The 17661-nt window shown below is 50.4% G+C and overlaps 10 protein-coding genes across 10 annotated transcripts, besides 1 other annotated feature; 4 read left to right on the top strand and 6 right to left on the bottom strand.

The window, feature by feature from the left end:
* Positions 1 to 147: 147 nt before the first annotated feature.
* NFIA_027830 (threonine aldolase family protein) lies at positions 148 to 1230 on the bottom strand (the record flags this gene model as incomplete). The annotated part of the gene is made up of 1 exon (XM_001261605.1): positions 148 to 1230. One exon carries the CDS (start codon positions 1228 to 1230, stop codon positions 148 to 150), a length of 1083 nt encoding a protein of 360 aa, XP_001261606.1.
* Positions 1231 to 2811: 1581 nt separating this feature from the next.
* On the bottom strand, positions 2812 to 4185 carry NFIA_027820 (Zn(II)2Cys6 transcription factor domain-containing protein; the record flags this gene model as incomplete). The annotated part of the gene is made up of 2 exons (XM_001261604.1): positions 2812 to 3978; positions 4036 to 4185. The coding sequence occupies 2 exons, from the start codon at positions 4183 to 4185 to the stop codon at positions 2812 to 2814; spliced, it is 1317 nt and encodes a 438-aa protein (XP_001261605.1).
* Positions 4186 to 4755: 570 nt separating this feature from the next.
* NFIA_027810 (uncharacterized protein) lies at positions 4756 to 5628 on the bottom strand (the record flags this gene model as incomplete). The annotated part of the gene is made up of 3 exons (XM_001261603.1): positions 4756 to 4992; positions 5067 to 5334; positions 5387 to 5628. 3 exons carry the CDS (start codon positions 5626 to 5628, stop codon positions 4756 to 4758), a joined length of 747 nt encoding a protein of 248 aa, XP_001261604.1.
* A 512-nt stretch (positions 5629 to 6140) lies between these two features.
* NFIA_027800 (CaiB/BaiF CoA transferase family protein) lies at positions 6141 to 7412 on the bottom strand (the record flags this gene model as incomplete). Its single annotated transcript, XM_001261602.1, has 1 exon — positions 6141 to 7412. One exon carries the CDS (start codon positions 7410 to 7412, stop codon positions 6141 to 6143), a length of 1272 nt encoding a protein of 423 aa, XP_001261603.1.
* Positions 7413 to 7653: 241 nt separating this feature from the next.
* On the top strand, positions 7654 to 9019 carry NFIA_027790 (acyl-CoA dehydrogenase family protein; the record flags this gene model as incomplete). Its single annotated transcript, XM_001261601.1, has 2 exons — positions 7654 to 7954; positions 8010 to 9019. The coding sequence occupies 2 exons, from the start codon at positions 7654 to 7656 to the stop codon at positions 9017 to 9019; spliced, it is 1311 nt and encodes a 436-aa protein (XP_001261602.1).
* A 1005-nt stretch (positions 9020 to 10024) lies between these two features.
* NFIA_027780 (transcription factor domain-containing protein) lies at positions 10025 to 12077 on the top strand (the record flags this gene model as incomplete). The annotated part of the gene is made up of 2 exons (XM_001261600.1): positions 10025 to 11948; positions 12022 to 12077. The coding sequence occupies 2 exons, from the start codon at positions 10025 to 10027 to the stop codon at positions 12075 to 12077; spliced, it is 1980 nt and encodes a 659-aa protein (XP_001261601.1).
* Positions 12078 to 12362: 285 nt separating this feature from the next.
* Positions 12363 to 13151, bottom strand: NFIA_027770 (2-deoxyribose-5-phosphate aldolase; the record flags this gene model as incomplete). The annotated part of the gene is made up of 1 exon (XM_001261599.1): positions 12363 to 13151. The coding sequence occupies one exon, from the start codon at positions 13149 to 13151 to the stop codon at positions 12363 to 12365; it is 789 nt and encodes a 262-aa protein (XP_001261600.1).
* Positions 13152 to 14116: 965 nt separating this feature from the next.
* Positions 14117 to 14716, top strand: NFIA_027760 (uncharacterized protein; the record flags this gene model as incomplete). The annotated part of the gene is made up of 2 exons (XM_001261598.1): positions 14117 to 14130; positions 14185 to 14716. 2 exons carry the CDS (start codon positions 14117 to 14119, stop codon positions 14714 to 14716), a joined length of 546 nt encoding a protein of 181 aa, XP_001261599.1.
* Positions 14679 to 14712: a microsatellite.
* A 535-nt stretch (positions 14717 to 15251) lies between the features above and the next one.
* NFIA_027750 (putative cell wall organization protein/glutathione transferase (Gto3)) lies at positions 15252 to 16286 on the top strand (the record flags this gene model as incomplete). Its single annotated transcript, XM_001261597.1, has 2 exons — positions 15252 to 16113; positions 16165 to 16286. 2 exons carry the CDS (start codon positions 15252 to 15254, stop codon positions 16284 to 16286), a joined length of 984 nt encoding a protein of 327 aa, XP_001261598.1.
* A 387-nt stretch (positions 16287 to 16673) lies between these two features.
* On the bottom strand, positions 16674 to 17474 carry NFIA_027740 (uncharacterized protein; the record flags this gene model as incomplete). Its single annotated transcript, XM_001261596.1, has 1 exon — positions 16674 to 17474. One exon carries the CDS (start codon positions 17472 to 17474, stop codon positions 16674 to 16676), a length of 801 nt encoding a protein of 266 aa, XP_001261597.1.
* Between the last annotated feature and the right edge of the window lie 187 nt (positions 17475 to 17661).

Raw genomic sequence — 17661 nt, 5'->3', positions numbered from 1 at the left:
AGTGTTGCGTTGTATGACAACAGAGTAGTCTCAATATATATTCCGCTCTCCTTAATGCTCAGCAGCTCGGAGAATAGAATGCTCATTAAAATTAATGCTATGAAGGCTGTCTATCGCTAAAATCACAAATGCCGTTGATCATATGCATCATACATCCAGCTCGGTCCATTGCTGCACCCAGCTATTGAATTTGTCCACTTGAAGGGAATCCGTTGCCCATGAGGTCACAATCCGAACCACCGCATGTCCATCCTCGCGCTTCTCCCATATATAGAACCCAAACCGATCCTGTAGTCTGCGAATCACCCGTTCGGGTAGGATAGCAAATACTTGGTTGGTCTCGGTCTGCGCTGCGAGGGTATACCCCAGCTTCTCAAAGTTGGCCGAGATCTTCGCTGCCATGTTGTTGGCATGCGTCGCCAGATCGAAGAACAGATGCGTCCGGAAGAGCTCGACAAACTGAATACCCATCACACGGGACTTGGCCAGCAGAGCCCCGTGCTGTTTGAGATGGAAGACAAAGCCGTCGGCCAGATGCTGCTTGACTACAATCGCCTCACCCAGCAGTGCTCCCATCTTGGTCCCGCCAATCCAGAAGATATCGGTGAGATCGACCATATCGCGCAGGGTCAGGTCGTTGTTCTTTGCGCTCAGCGCTACTCCCAACCGTGCACCGTCGACCAGGATGAGCAGCCCGAGACGTTTGCAAACTGCCGAGAGGGCTGACAGTTCGGCCTTTGTGTAGATCGTTCCTAGCTCGGTTGCGTTGGAGATATACACCAGCCGCGGCTTGGCCATGTGTGGAAAGAATTGATTCTGCTCGAATACGCGCTCCAGGTTCGCCGGGGTCATTTTTCCGTTTACTCCAGGGACTAGGATCATCTTATGCCCCGTGGCTTCAATTGCACCGGCTTCCTTAGAGACAATATGTCCAGATTCCACAGCCATGACGGCTTCGTAGGGCCGTAAGCAGCTGGCAATTGAGATTAAATTGGCTGATGTCCCGCTCGGGACAAAATGAATGGCAACTTCATCCTCGCTGGCGTGGAGCTTCTCGCGGATCAGCCGTCGAGCTTCATTGCTGAACTCGTCTGTCCCGTAGGACGATTGTTGTGCGGTGTTTGACCGTAATAGAGATTCTAGAATCTGCGGATGAGCCCCCTCGCTGTAATCATCGATAAAATTGTATCGAGGGGGGAGCTCTGCGTCACTGATATCTGACGCCGGCATTGTCTGGAAGGTTTAGTCTCTAAGTGATGACAGAACCAAGGACTGAAATTAACGCAAGAATGAAGAAAAGTAAGAGGTCCAAGTGAGTCATGTTGTCTGGATCCCCTGTATTATATCCCCTTATCTCTGTGGGAAAACTTGACTTGGTAGCGGGGATACGCCGTCGTCTCGGGAATAATCCGTCGTCGGGAATCCGCAGTGGAGATTTCTATTAGCAATCGCCTGCTATCTTTCCCGAGCTTCGGAAATTCGGATTAGTGATACAAATACGCCGAAGAAGTCGTACTGTTGGCATATTATGTTGCACGGAAATAGCGGTAAGAGCTAAGAAAAATGATTGCGTGGATTCTAATCTGCCTTCGAGAAGTAGTTTATCTCAGATTCCCAAGAGTACGAGTCGATCGATATCACCGGGGCTTGAGCATAGCTTGATTCAGATATGGTATGGATCTACAGGACCATGATGATCTACTCAGGATACGAGCACTGCCGAACAGACGTTGGTCGATGGACTTGGAGCTTGGATATTCGGCATTGACCTATCATGTTTCACTGATATACAACTCACGAACTCACAACACCGGACCAGATCAAGATAGATGATCATCAACTCTGCCTGCTTCTTGTTCCATGAAACACAAACTGCTTCAAGGAATGGCTTCCCCGCTTGCCGGGGCATTTGTTTCGCATTAGCCCCACAGCTCTTCTACTACGCCCACCAGAGCTGCTCCGCGAAATATCGAAGGCAAATCCTGTCATACTCTGACGTGCAACTGGTTTATCATCAAAGAAAACCATACAAGAACTCCAAATTCTACCGATAGACCGAGTCCGTTTGCGATGGTGATGTCTCCACAATATGCGTATGGTCGCCCGTGATATTAAACAGGCCGTACTATTCACTTTGCCGCAGTGATGTCTGTTGGCAGGAGAGATGCCTGCTGTGCTGAATTGGTCTTCTTCCTGAAACATCTTTCTGACTTGCTAGCATCTTTGGGACATTGACATTGGGACTGTATTCTGCCACATGACTTCTTTCACCTGTATTACCTTGCATCTGTACAACAGGAGGATCCGAATGCCGTCACGCTCGAGCGGTACTATCCTTCAGACACCAGGAAAACGCTAAAAGCCAGCTTTCCCGATCTCATGACCTCTGCACCTTCTGTAAGGCTATCCACAATTCAACAAGCATGGATATGAGGGTGAGTTAGATAAATGCTGGATCGACCCATAATCTGCATGGGTTAGATTGATTATGGATCAAGCCATATTTGATCCACGACAGGTCTAGAACTGAGATTCCAGGAGCCAGAGGAGTTTGTCAATGGCATCTTCGACATGTTCTTAGCCATGAAAGCTTCCCACGGCCTTGTCACAGCGGGTCGCGAGTACTTGGCTGAGATTTGGGACAAGCCAGAAAGCGATGATGCTGATCAAGCTAGGAACATTTGCCGCGTATATACGATGGGCGAGTGAGAACATCAAGCAGAGCCGGCCGTTAGTGCCTTAGAATATGCCCGTAATCGAAAGTGCAGTTATTGAAGGGGGCACTACAGAGGTGATCGAACGGGTCCATGATTAGCTTTTTGTACATATTCTGCAATGCGAAGCAACTGTCGTGAGAGGCCATGACATTGAGGTTACCCATTGCCCATTGACCATTTTCTCAATGGCGAGAACTTCCCTATGTGCAGTGTGACCGATCCACCAGATATCGGTCAATGTAGCCGAAAGCGCAAAGTAATGAGCTAGAATTACCAGAGCACGGCCCTCCATCTCCTGGAGTAACTGAAGGAATTCTTGGGAAACAACCAAGGGAAACACCATGAGACGTCGACATATCATTGCCGGATGCTCCCGTGCTTCTATAGCGAGCCAAATGGAGTTGATGTAAGCCACTGTCGACCTGTATACCTCCAGTTTCGGGGGCCGTAATTGTTTGCCGTCCCCCGCACCAAAGTCTTCGGATGGCAGCAAATAGGAGAAATGGCCGCAACCGCATGTGCCAACGGTAAAGCTCGGGTCCGTTAATGAAGGCGCCGAATGAATGATAGAAAAGATTCTAGCTGTTTCGCTCCCTTGAATGGCGCTGAGCGCAGCATCGAATACCGATACCGAGCCTCTGACCAATTGCATCCATTCCATCGGCGGTCTGTATGGGTCAAGAGGACGATCCTGCAAAGACGTAAACGCGTCGATAAGTAAGAGAATGCATGTAAAGCACGCTGCGTCGGCAATCATTGTATCTATATTTCCCACGCACACTCTGTGGTCTCGCAAAGCCCGCTCTAGATAGACTGCTCGAACTCCGATCAAGGCCGTCTCGTTTGACTTGCTCCTGTAAAGATGCAGGGCAGAGATTGCAAAAATGGCATACAGCAGTGGTTTGTAGACAAAGGCTAGTTTGGGAACCTCAATTGACCAGCAGTCTTTAATGCTCTGGAGATGGGCTCCAGGCAAGGTGAGGCTAGTTCCTATGGTGAAATGATGCAGGAGACGCAGCTCCGTGTACGCATGATATCCACCTTCCCACCGTGGGGGACTGCATAATTCTGTGGTTGCAGCCGCTGTAGCAGCTTCATGATTGCCAGCCAATGCTATCTGCGAGGGATGGGAAGAAGGAGAAGGTGCGGAGCTGCGTTGCGGTTCAGTTTGAGCGGTAGGACGTTGGCCTTCTGACCTGTCATAGAGGCAGGCCACCCCATGTCTATGACAGTCTCGGCATACTGGATGCGCTTCATCACACTGGCGTGGTATCAGTCCGACCGGCAGAGAAAAATATCACGTTTCCAACATACTAACCTTTACCCTACGAGCGCGGCATCGCTGGCATCCGTTTCGGGATTTTCGGTGGGCCAGTCGCGGGCCGCTCTTCTTGTATACATGACTGGCTGGATTTTCTTGATCTTGAGAGCCATCAGTCGTTGTTGCTTCTCTAAGTGTTTGGGTCATAGCCGATCCCCCCTGCTCTAAGGTACCTGAAGCACTGTGCAAGGGTAAATCTGCTGGGATTCTTAGGTACATTGTGTACAATCAAGGCTCATGGACCGATTTAATATCCAGATGATCCAGGGAGGAACAGGACTGATCCAGTGGAAGGGGAGAGAAAAGAAAGCGAGCGGCGCGAATTGAGGCGTCAACCCCCACCTCAGCTTGCAGGCAGTACTATTTCCCTGATTGGGCTCTTGCCTGTTGCATCATTTAGGTACTCTTAAGAGATACCTCCCATTTCCTCGGTTGCATCTCGCACCTTTTATTTCTACGGATTCAGGAAAATATAAGTCAAATTAGTAAAGACTTTCTCCTCAGTGTCGTGGATGGGTATAATCGGTTCAATCCCGGGTTGAAAGCGATCTTTCCGTATTACGTGCCGAGCAGGACTCAACAAAATCAACCCAGTAAGCATGAACAAAGCAAAGAAGAGCCTTTCTTTCACTCAGAGAGGCCACATCCTACATCACTGAACGTGTTACCCGACCCCTTCTCGTCTCTCTTCCTCCATCCAATCCAGCATGCCTCCGTTTATGTCTCGCCTGTCTGCACCATTCGGCGGTTATATCCACCGATATGTCGTGTACGAAAGCCAACGAACATCAAGATCAAAGTTGAAATGAGCTCCGGTAGAAGACCAAGGATAGTACGAATGGCTAGGGAGCCAGTCACCGGATTCAGGTTTCGTTTCTGGGTTGACTCCGCGATCAGTCCGTACGTAGCCCGTATACCGACAAACGCCGTCGCTAAGAGCACGCCGCGGAGGAGCTGGCATTCACGGCATTAGCACTGATGATGGCACACTGACTTGCAGAATTCTCTTGTGTTAGGGTAAAGTGTACCATGTTGCCTTCCATCACCCCTGGAATCGTCTTCTCACTGCAATCCTGCAATGTCCACAGAGCCCAGACGGTCAATATTGCCCAACAGGCCTCGAGCAACGCCATTCCAATGTCGAGATTGGTCTGATCGCTCGCTTTTGGATTCTTCCCAGCCAGGCCGCCGGCTCCTGTGCCAACCATGGCAACTCCGGTGGCAACGACCACATGGACGAAGGCTATAAATGCGTATTCTAAACGTTTGTTCAAGTTTCGATTGCGGTACAGCCTTCTGCTCAGATAAGTCAGTAATGTCATGTTGTTCTCCTAAGATAATAGCGCACGCTTCATGCAGTATTCCATCTAAAGCAAGCAGCATGGGCGAGATCCCAACGCTTGAAATAATCTTTGCCCCGGAGCCGCTACTGTGAATCGAGAGGGCACCGCCGGTAATCCGCAGTATACAAAACGCCATCAGATAGCCCCAGCCTAACACCCCTCTCCGACGATGACACAGCGTCAGATACAACGCTGGACATACGAGAACCGAGTAGATGGCGAGTTGAGCGACGGAAAATGCACTCATGCTTTGTATGGGGGAGGCTGTGCCGGGACAGAGGAAGTAGAATAATCGTAAGTGGTATAATGATTGCCTTCCTTTGCCTGGTTTTCTCTGCGATTTCTGCGATATTTCGATCCGAGGATTCCAACTATGATGGAAGAGACAAGCAGGAACAGGATTCTCATGGTAAGACAAATTTGATTTAGAAGATCTGCTGGGTTGCTCTACTTGCTGGAACAAGGTGACAAAGGATGAAATGTACATCATGATTTATATTAATCCATGAGATGGACTTTCACCCAGTTTGTCTGACTTGTCGGCTTCTCCATATCAACCTTGAATAGTTTGGTGATGGTTGGCGACTACTAAACGATACCGAGAATCCCTGTCGCATCTGCTTTTCGAAGCGCCCAATAAGAAGCGGAATACTCTCAGGCAGCACGTTTGTGGTCATATCGATGGACAACGAGAGGCAGAAGAATAGTTGTACGGAATCCCCAACACATGCTCCATAAGATGCTACCTATCAAAGCCCTTTATCCTATGTCTGTATCCATCCCCAATTCAGCCAATATGGCCTCGTTATGCTGTCCAATCTCCGGCACTGCACCCATTTGAGCTTCAAACCCATCGGGCCCCATTCCTGGAGGAAACAGCGCTGGCACAGCCCCTGCAGACGTCTGTATCTGCGTCCAGCGCTGCCTGGCTCTCAATTGCGGATGGTTCCATACGCCTTGCATATCGTTCACAATGGCATTCGCAATACCCGCCTCATCCAGGCGCCGTAATACCCCCTCAGCAGAGTAAGCTGCAAATACTTTACAAATCGTTTCCCTCAATGCATCGCGATTCTTCACCCGCAAGGAATTATTACAGAAGCGCTCATCCGTCGTCATCTCCGGCTTCTCCAGCACCATCTCGCAAAACTTAGCCCACTCCCGCTCATTCTGAATCCCCAGCATGACCGTCCCCTTGCCTGTTTCAAATAGCCCATACGGATAGATCGCCGCATGCGACGCACCTGCAGGTGTTGGGCCCGGCTGGTCCCCGTAGGTGTAGTACATGGGAAATCCCATCCACTCGACCATACTCTCCAGCATGGAGATGTCAATATTGCGTCCACGGCGCTCGGGGTCTCTTTCCCGCTCGAACAAGGCAGCAAGGATATTTGAGTATGCGTAGCTGCCCGCGCAGATGTCCGCAATCGAGATACCAACTTTTGCTGGCTCGGTGGCGGTCCCCGTGACGGAGAGGAGACCCGCTTCGCTTTGAATGAGGAGATCGTATGCTTTCTTGTCGCGGTAAGGTCCGTCCGGCCCGTAGCCAGAGATGTTGCAGACGATCAGAGATGGATGCTTTTCGGATAAGTCTGCGAATGACAGGCCTAGTCGGGCGCTTGCTCCTGGGGCGAGGTTCTGGACTAAGACATCTGCGCGGGAGAGCAGTCGCATGAGTATGCGATGGTCGCGGGCATTCTTGACATCGAGCGCCAAACTTTCCTTGGATCGGTTGGTCCAGACAAAGTGTGAAGAGAGGCCGTTGACGCGGGTGTCATAGTTTCGGGCAAAGTCGCCTACCTCGGGGCGTTCGATTTTGATGACGCGAGCGCCGAGATCAGCCAGTTGGCGGGTACAAAATGGTGCTGCAATGGCCTGCTCAAGACTGACTACTGTAATGCCGGACAAGGGGCCTTTCTTTTGTTGTCGTTTGACGTTGTTCTGGGTCACGGAGGTGCTTGTTGACGAGTTGCGGTGGATGATCAGCAATTGTCGCGGCAGAGCCCGGACAGAGGGTCGAACAAGAGCCATTATGCGTCAAATTTCCTGCAATATTCATTTTTAGAGGCATGGATCTATTTATTACTCCACGTAAGGAAATCTAGATGATAACCGAACTCCAAGTCTCCAAATGATCGACATCAGGGATGTGCGGGGTTCGCGGTTACATGCCGGATAACGGCTATGACGGTTAAACGGCCTGATTTTCTCGCATGCTTTATATGCCATTTCTCTGCTCGAAGAACAAAAACTTATATGTCAATGATCAAAAATGTCGCATAGGGTCAGGAGAGCAGTTCATCATAGGACACTAGCTGTCCGACTGCAATGGCCGCTCATCCGATCGCGTTTCTCAACCTCGGCGCGTCAGCCACTGATGGAACTGACGGGCTTCACTGAAGAACAACTCACTGTCCGCGACGCCATCTCAGCGATCACTTCTAAATTTCCCAACACCTACTGGCAGGAATGTGATCAGAATGAGCGCGATCCCAAAGAGTTCCATGCCGCGCTAGCCAAGGATGGATGGTTAGGAATTGCTTTGCCGGAGCGATTGGGAGGTGCTGGACTGGGTCAGTATATCCATGTTTCAACCTAGTCATATACCGCGATACTGACACTGAACAGGAATCTCAGAAGCTACAATGATGATGCAGACCATTACTCAATCTGGTGCAGGAATGGCCGGTGCGCAGGCCATCCATGCCAACGTGTATGCCACACAACCGCTGGCCAAATTCGGCACCAAGGAGCAGCTCGAGGAGACGATTCCCAAAATCATCAATGGGACATGGCGGACCTGCTTCGGCGTCACAGAGCCTAACACAGGCCTAGAGACCTTGAAGCTCAAAACCACCGCCACCAAAAACGCTTCAGGTGATTACTACTCGGTCACCGGGCAAAAGATCTGGATTACCTGTGCACAAGTCGCGTCCAAGATGATCCTGCTCGCGCGTACGACCCCCGTCGAAGAAATAAAGCGATCTACACACGGTTTATCAATGTTCTGCATTGACCTTGACCGCGACAAACCTGGTTTGGACATGCGCAAGATCAAGAAAATGGGCGGTCGCGCTGTCGACGCCAACGAGGTCTTCTTCGACCATTACCAGATCCCCGCAAAAACGCTGGTAGGAGAAGAAAATGAAGGGTTCAAGATCATCCTCCACGGGATGAACGCGGAACGCTGTTTGCTGGCCGGTGAAGCGTTAGGTCTGGGCTATGCAGCGCTCGAGCGCGCGACGGAGTACGCGAACGATCGCGTTGTATTCGGACGTCCCATCGGACAGAATCAGGGTATCGCGCATCCGCTGGCAGATGCCTATATGAAGCTAGAAGCGGCCAAGTTGGCGACTTACCATGCTGCGCGGTTGTATGATGCCTCGCGGACGGATAGCTCGATTCCCTTCCATTCGGTCGGAGTGGCTTGTAACAGCGCCAAGTATATTGCTGCTGAGGCAGCATTCACGGCGTGTGAAAGAGCTGTTCTGACGCATGGAGGAATGGGTTATGCGATGGAGTATGATGTTGAGCGGTATCTGAGGGAATGTCTGGTCCCTCGGATTGCCCCGGTGAGTCGGGAGATGATATTGAATTATGTGAGTGAAAAGGTGTTACAATTACCGAGGAGTTATTAGATTGGATGACTATCTAGATCTGCCCTGAAAAAAAGCTACTTTTCATACCTGGAACTGATTTCAATGTCATTCAAGCATCCGCGATAATATATCCTTAGTGATGGATAAGCGAACAAGAAGTTCTCGTGGTGCACCTGCAACCACATTCCTAATTTAGGTGGCTGCATATTAACAGAAATTAATTACTATATCAGAGGATGAAATCACTGAATTCATACAACCATTCATAGAAAGTTGGTCCAGTTTCAGCAAATTGAAGCGTTAGACTGGGGATGGGACATAGACCGACTGACACCTCAGGCACCAAACCCGATAAGCGTGAACATCGACGTTTATCCCCCACAGGGAACTTGGCTCTCTCCATCCATCCATCCTCCCCGAGTGCGTGTTATGGTCCTGTTACACAAGAGAACTGAAATATGACAGCTCCATACTTGATCCACCTATTTTTCTGATGACTGGATGAAATGGAGAATGAAGTCTCAATGGTCTCCGTGAGGACTCCAAGAAAGGTGCCGACCGCGTGCCAAAGATGTCGCCGCCAGAAATTGAAGGTCATTATGCCTCCTCTGTCGTCAAAATTGAACTAAGGCGTATTCTCTAGTGTGATGTGAACCGTCCTTGCACACTGTGCTCCAGAGCCGGGGCTGATTGTCTCCCAGCCACGACCAGCCGGTGGAGAGTCTACCAACATCGCCAGCTGTCTAGCGGCGAACCACATTCTAAACGACCGCGGAGAGCGCTTCCTGATGCGAGTGGAAACTCTTCAGAACAAGCCCAGATTTGCCATACAGGAACAGATCTTGCTCCAGATGAACCAACAGATGCTGGTTCTTCTACGGATGAGCGTCTTAAGAAGGCTAGCCATCCGATATGGAACTCAAGCTCGACCCTGGCTTTAGTTAATGGCGTGAGAGACCCTGTTCATATCAAACAACTGAGGTTGCTGATAAAAAGAAACAGGCATTTCAATTACACAATGTCGCAACTCCCCGTGATCCGATAATGGACGCCATTCCTGGAGGCGCCATGCAGGACATTGTCGGTGAAAATCCCGAAACCAGGCATAAGGAAGCCGTTGAGCCAGGTGCCCGTCCACTTTACGGTACACGGACAAGAAGGCGGACACTACGTCCCATGTCCTCGCCACCAGCTCTGACGGAGCTCAGGTCACTGTTGCCGCTTTATGAAGCTTCTGAGCTACTCGTCGATACCTATTTCGACCGAGTCCACTGGTTTATGCTCATCTTTCAACAGAATGACTTTCGTCAGAACTGGCCACTCCTGTATAGAACACAATTAGATGGCGCCAGCGAAGTTTGCAACGATCTAGGATTTCTCAGCACTTTTTTGATGGTCCTTGCTATTGGAGCGCACTATGCTGGGCCCTATCGGCAACGTCTCCTAGCTCGCTACGAGGTCGAACCTGAGACGCTCAAGAAACGCATTCTTAAAGCCATCAAATCCAGTTTGCTGGATATTATCTCGGTTGGGTCGTTGGAAGTGGTTCAAACGTGCGTCCTATTAGGAACATACTATCTCTTCCACGGTGCTCCTCGGCTAGCATGGCCGGTCTGCGGCTGTGGCCTTCGGGTTGCCCAGTCGCTCAACCTGCATCGCAAGAAAGAACATGCCACTTTGCCATTAACTCCCGTTGAGCGTAACCAGAACGAAACGAGGAAGCGTTGCTGGTGGGCGATCTACGAGATAGAGACGTTCTGCTCGATGTCTTACGGTTACCCTCACAGCATTGGAGATGCAGACTGTGATGTTGAGCCATTGAATCCGTCGGCAAAGCTGCGGAATGCTCCATCACCTGTATCATTTGATGAACCGCTGAGATGCGAGACCACGCTTTTGTCCTACAAGTATTACATGTCCAAATTATCGGTGCTTACAAAGTCGGTCCTCAGCGAGCTCTATGGGGTTGGACCCGGTTTAGTGAACAACAACAGGGCTCCTGGTGAGTCTGGCTCGAGGTTACGCGCGGTCGTTATGAGGGTAGCGAAGCTGGATGCAAGGATTCGGGACTGGCGAGCTGAAATCCCTCCCAAACTACGGTGGGAGACGGTTGCTTCTACCAGCGTGAGCTATTCATCACTGGAAGAATTTGATCGAGACATCGGCGCATCGGGGGTTCGATTCGACAATCATATCTATCACCTTCAGGCGTTAGCACTTGAGCTTGCCTATGAAAACACCATGATTCTAGTTCACAGGCCGCTTCTGTCGTACAAGCTCGTGACCAAAGCTGACGACAAGCTGGATGATACGTCTCATTTTGACATTCAAGAAAATCCTTTTTTAAGATCGATGAAAGCCTGCCATGATGCAGGTATGAGCCTATCGGAACTCGCGAACAGCCCGATTCTCGAGCTTGTCTCTGAAACCTATGCCGCTGCCTTTGTTAGCATTCATACGTTCACCGCGGGAGTTGCTCTTGGGATTCTAGGCAGTATTGAGCCGCTTACACCGCAGGCTCAAGAAGCCAAAGTTGGGCTGCATCGACTCATGTCCATTCAAGCGAAATTAAAAACTCGATCCCTACTAGCCACGCAGGGCCTGGATATTCTTCAGCGGCTGACGAAACTCGTACTGGACAAAGAGCTGAGCATGATGCTCGATGTTTCGAAGCCTATACGATGGCCAGAGCAACACAGTGGCGTAGATGGCGATGTCAGTGCCCTCCAAACAGGTACCCTTTTTCCAGAGCCATCTTCAAGCGGCCAGCGTACGAGGACGTTGCCTCACGATGCTGCTGAGGCCGTCATGCCGACGGACCGACAATTAACCATGTCAGATTCTCGAGACACCCAAGAAACAGAGACCCGGGAAGCAACGCCAGAACGTAACAGTGTCGGCAACTTCGCGCATTTTCAGTATATGGAGGACGCTTCTGTGTCGGAGGCGCTCCATGACTTCGACCAGGGTGAGTCAAGCAGATATTCGATTCGTACTGTCACAAACTGAACGGGTCCAGTGCTCTCAACATATCTTAACAGCTCTTGGGCTGATCCTGACCTATTGGTCACTGACACGTCGCACGTCCGGACACTAGATGACGAAGGATCTTCAATGCTGGAACAAACGTGGATTTGGGGGCCGGATACCCTACCACGATATGATTGAAAGTATCTCAATGTCACTGACGGTTTGGTGCTCTTTCGGACTTGTCAAACTCTACTCCTGGTACACCAAGATACTGGATTTGATGTTTAGGGGTCAAATACAAATGCATTTCTCCCAGGGTCCGGTAGTTATGTCATGATTGTGATGAGCCAATGCGCGCGGAATCTTAGCTGCATACGGGATCAAGGAGCTTCAATAAAATACAGGATCGTTACTAGTATCCGCCGGTTTCCCCAGCCCCCTTCATCGGCTTGAAAGATACTTCAACAGGCTCATTCCCGATGCCGCGCTTCCTCGCCTCCTCCAAAATAGCCACGGTAGCTGTGGCGCCAATCCGAGTGACACCCAGGCTCATTACATGCAGCAAGTCGTCCAAGGTCCTGACGCCGCCAGCAGCCTTGATCTGCACCTTCTCACCAGCCTTCTCCCGCATCAGCCTGAGATGCCTCACCGTCGCGCCCTTGTAGTTATACGACCCGTCCGCCTGCTTCACGAATCCGTATCCGGTCGAAGTCTTGACAAATGCAACATCCAGATTTGTGCAGATCTCACAAAGCCGAGCAATATGGTCGTCTTTCAAATAATCATTCTCGAAAATGACCTTTAGCAGAGCGCCTTCAGCCTTGACGGCATCGTTGATCCGCCGAATCTCCTCGGTCACATACTCCCAATCGCCGCCAAGGACTTTACCAACATTGACAACCATATCAATCTCGGCGCCCCCTGCTTTGACCGCCGCGATTGCTTCGGCCACCTTAATCTCGGTGGTGCTGTTCCCATGCGGGAATCCGATAACGGGGCAGACTAGGACATCTGTCCCGGCCAATTCTTTGACGGCAAGAGGAATGCAGTAGGGTTTAACACAGGCAGTAGCCACTTTGTGCTCTCGGGCAATTTTGAGCCCCGCGAGGATATCGGCATCGGTCATTGTAGGATGGAGGAGAGAGTGGTCGATCATTTTTGCCAGTTGAGGAAGGGAAACAGTAATAGTGTTGGAGGTCATTTTGACGCGCAGGACGATGAAATCTTCAATGAATTGGAGCTCAGTGGTCGGCTGATTTCGATATGCTGGCGGGTGGTTATATAGTTGGAGGACAGTGTTCCGGTGGGTGCATCTACCCCTTTGGGTGAGCAAGAGAGTGTTGTTAGCCAATGAGCGCCACATCCGATCCGGGAGTGGGACAATAACCATAAACAGAAATTCATCCCGGCCTTGTTTCTACGCACCTCTATGATCCTCATCCCTCAAAAGGACAAACACATGCCGGAAGATCTTTCAGTGAAAATATTGACGAGTCGGACAGCTGACAAGAAGTCGATCTGACGAAGTTCTCATATGACGGCTTTGCTGTCTCGCATCCAAGCTCTCAATAACTCCCAGAAGTGAAGTCTCGATAGCTATAGCATCGCTCGACAGGGTGCCATGTCTATTGCAGCCATATAGAACCTGCGGCACGAGTCTCTATACGGCGCCCACAATGTCTGAAACTGGAACCGGTTCCGCGAAGATTCACTGGAACATCAACCTTTGACGGAGTGTCGTATTATCTCTCTTCTCGGACATTTGAAGGTGCATGTTGGAGAAAGCCGCCCATCTCCTAGCTCGAGGACGCGTCCAAATATGACACATATTCTCTGTCTGTGCCTTTCTCTCAAGTGATTCCACGATCTCTGCGAAGACAGTTGTTGGAGTCTTTTCTTTAACATTATATTCACACTGCACTGTGTGAGTCTCCGCTTCTTGAGAGACTAACAAGGAGACTGTGACGTTCTACTGGCCGGTCACTATGGACAGACCCGCGGTCACTCTATACCAGAGCCCGGAATCTTCTCTTATGTGCAAATTCTTCATGCTACGTGTGAATGCATGGGATTCTACCTGAATATAAATTCCCACTCATCTTCCCCTTTCTTCTTTCTCTACTCATCCACAGTCTTGACATCCACTGCAAACACGCAAGGTTCATCATGACTTCAAAGAAGTAAGTTTACCATCACCCGTCTACAAGTCATGAGCTATCTCTGATAAACACAAGATGGAAGGAAGAGTGGTGGTACGAATTGGATGATCGAGCCGACCAGCACATTAGAATCGAATATGGCTGGAGCGAAGATTGGGGCTACTGGATCAAGTTGATGGACGATCGTCTTAAAATGGCTGATGACTGGCATCACCCGTACAACACACTCGCCGAACTAGACAGGTTCAGGGCATCCGTGCTGGACGGCGGTCGCGAGGGATGCTATCTGAGTGTGTACACGGGCCCTCGGGGTCAGGGAAAGAAAGTCGACTTTGAGGTCATGATGGATCTGTGGACAATATATAATGTTGCCAACTCCCACATCATCTCTGAGTTTCGCAACTTGTCGAAACGCGAGATCCAAGAGGTCAGCGATACTGTCGAGGCCAAGAACGATGACGAATGGGTCAACCCCTGGGCGAAGAAATGCCTATGCAACGATTGCGAGGCATTTGATGCATTGGTTGCAGCGGATGATAAAAATGATGAGAGCGATGAAAATGACAATGACGAAGACGAAGACGAAGACGAAGACGAAGACGACTAATTCCCAGTCAGCTGTCGGGCCACGAGGATCAGACGAAGGGTCGGGGGAAGCGGTCTCTCGGTGGTTGAGGAAGGTCCATGGGTTGCTCGTCCTGTTCGGAAATCGACTCGTGAATTGCTGGATTGCTGTCGACTCTCCTTTCTTATGTCTCTGTCTGCACAGCGGTATTGTTCAATACTTGGCATAACTGATCCTCAGTTGCCGGAGGTAGCCAGCTACGCAGTTACTCGAGAATCTGATCTACGTGAGCAACGATGACACTAAAATCTGGCCTGATCAATCCTTTGATAAAATTGAAGCCATCCTACTCCTCCGATTAATAGTAAATAGACATCTCCAACTGTACCCAACGGCATGATGAAATACATGCGGGGAACTTCTGCTCCTCCGCCTGACGTCAGCAATGGTTGTGTTACCTCAGTGCTGGACAATCTGTCCCTTTCGCTTTCCTGGACTTTCAATCTTCAGAACAACACACAAGAAAGTATCAAGTAGTTGATAGTCAGTAAGATGGCCCATAAACCAGGAACCAATGATGGTTGGCACGGGGTTATCTCTAACAAAGGCCCTTTTCCTCCCGTCGCAGGACGCTACCATCTCTACATTGGTCTGCCGCCCATTTCAATCAAGAAGTTTGACTAATGAGGCGACAGGTCTCTTCTGCCCCTTTGCTCACCGGGCCAACCTAGTGCGTCATGTCAGTGTCTTGACCGACATTATCTCTCTATCCGTGGTCAGGCCATACCCCAACATCAAGGGGGAGGGATTACGATTCCCAAAGACCAACGATGAATATCCCGGAGCAACAGTCGACCATCTCTATGGTAGCGAATTTCTGCGCGAGATCTACCTCAGAGCCGATAAGGACTACAAAGGACCCTACTCCGTCCCTGTACTCTGGGACAAGGAGACGGAAACAATCGTGAGCAACGACTCCGCCGAGATGCTCCGATGGCTACCCAATGCATTCGACCCCATTCTGCCGGTAGTTCACAAAAGGGTACATCTATACCCCGAAGCCCTGCGATCGCAAATTGACGAGATCACCGCCTGGATGCAACCAGATCTCAACGCTGGCGTTTACAAGGCCGGAGGCGCGGCCACTCAAGCAGACTACGACAAGGCGGTTCCAGCAGTCTTTCGAGCGCTCAATCGACTCGAGCAACTCATCCACGACAATGGTGGTCCGTTCATTCTAGGTAAGCATATCAGCGAGGTCGATTTGAGAGCGTACACGACCATCATCCGGTTTGATCCCATCTACGTCCAGCACTGCAAGTGCAATTTGGGGACGATCCGGCATAATTATCCGACCATCAACAACTGGTTGAAGCATCTGTACTATAACGTGGAAGGATTCAGGGAATCGACTAATTTCAAGCATATCAAGGAAAGCTGTACGTACAGTTTGAGGAGTTACATTATTCTTCATCAGCTGACTTGCACAGATCCTAAGAACCAGGCCGACATCAATCCAAAAGGTATCGTTCCCATGGGGCCTATACCCGACATTGAGTCTGGTGTGGATCACAATTGGGGTCTGGTGAGAGTTGGGTCTATTTATGTGTAGGCAGCTGTCTATCACCTATTTTGCCAGTAACGCAAAAGTGACACGAGGCGAGTTTTCGCTCGTTTCAACATCACTCATATGAGCCAAGTTTCTGTCTTGAGAGATCCCTACTATCGAACCTCCTTCTCTTACACCTGATATTCTTGTCATTTTCGCGTAGAAGCAGCTTCAGTCAAGCCAGCCCATCGTCGTACGATCAGACTTTTTAGGACCTGTGCTGGCACCAGTTCTTGCATTTGATTCCCTAATGTCCAAAATTGGCACACCTGGGATCCCAAAAATACAGGGATAAAACTGCGTACGTAAGGTATTCAACAGGCGTGCAGGAAATGAACTATGTACGAATAAATCCCCATGAGCGGTTGATGTCTATCCACAACTGGATATTTAAGAAATAGAAATATCCGCACAAGAGAGATAGATCTGGCCCGTCTGGAACGAATTCCACTTGAACGACAACAAAGTATGATTGGACACATAGTCCGGAATCTTCACTTTCTTGGTCACGGTATACCCACCCGCAATGGAGGTATAGCACGAGTTTAACGGCGCATTATCCACCCCCTGACATTTTGGCCTCTCGGACGCCTGGAACCCATTGCAGGTAAACCAGTCATTGCGCCAGCAGGCCTGACCCTCCACACAGTCCGCACTGTACCCACACTCCTGCCCATTGACATCCGTGCAAGGCAAGAGGCCGGCTTCGAAGCAGTCCTCCGCGGCTTGCTTCTCCGCCTGAGTCGGCAGGTACGACGCGTCCAGCAGTTTGTCGACAATGCTCTGGTCCTGGCAGATGCGATAGCTGAACATGCCGCCGTGGTCGCCGTTGTGGTCGACGCACCACTGCACTTCGATCTCTTGGCCGGCGGTGTAGGAGGCGACTGGTTTGGTGCCCCAGTTGCTGGTCGGCTGGTTGTAGTCGATGCTGTCGCGGGCGTTGTAGCCGCAGGGTCCGCTGCGACTGACGGGGGCGGAGTCGAGGTTAGGCCAGGACGAGACGGGTTCGAGAATGGCGCATTCGGGACAGGAGTCCACACCGGCCTGGCTTGTTAGCTGGGGTAGGGACAAGGTGGAGTGGTGGCATACCTCGTTTCCTAGTCTGGTGCGGCTATTGGGGATATAGAGATATCCGTGTCCCGCGACGCAGGTCGTCAGGACCGACGCTGTAAGGATGGTGAAAGCCTTCATTGTTCAAAGGATATGCCTTCTTCAGACTCCTCTATTGTGAGCTTGCTGAACATGGAGCTGGTGAGGGATGATTTCTCGTGCCTTTTATGCCAGACTGGTAGAGTGATCGACATGGTACATGAAGGACATTGTGTTGGTGTACCATCCAACATCTACAGGGAGCGGACATGGAGCCAAATGAGGTCTC

This window comes from Aspergillus fischeri, genomic scaffold (genome assembly GCF_000149645.3).
Source record: "Aspergillus fischeri NRRL 181 1099437636263 genomic scaffold, whole genome shotgun sequence".
Taxonomy (NCBI): Eukaryota; Fungi; Ascomycota; class Eurotiomycetes; order Eurotiales; family Aspergillaceae; genus Aspergillus; species Aspergillus fischeri.
Note: the sequence above shows the minus strand (reverse complement) of the source record. Positions and strands in the feature narration are given on the sequence as shown.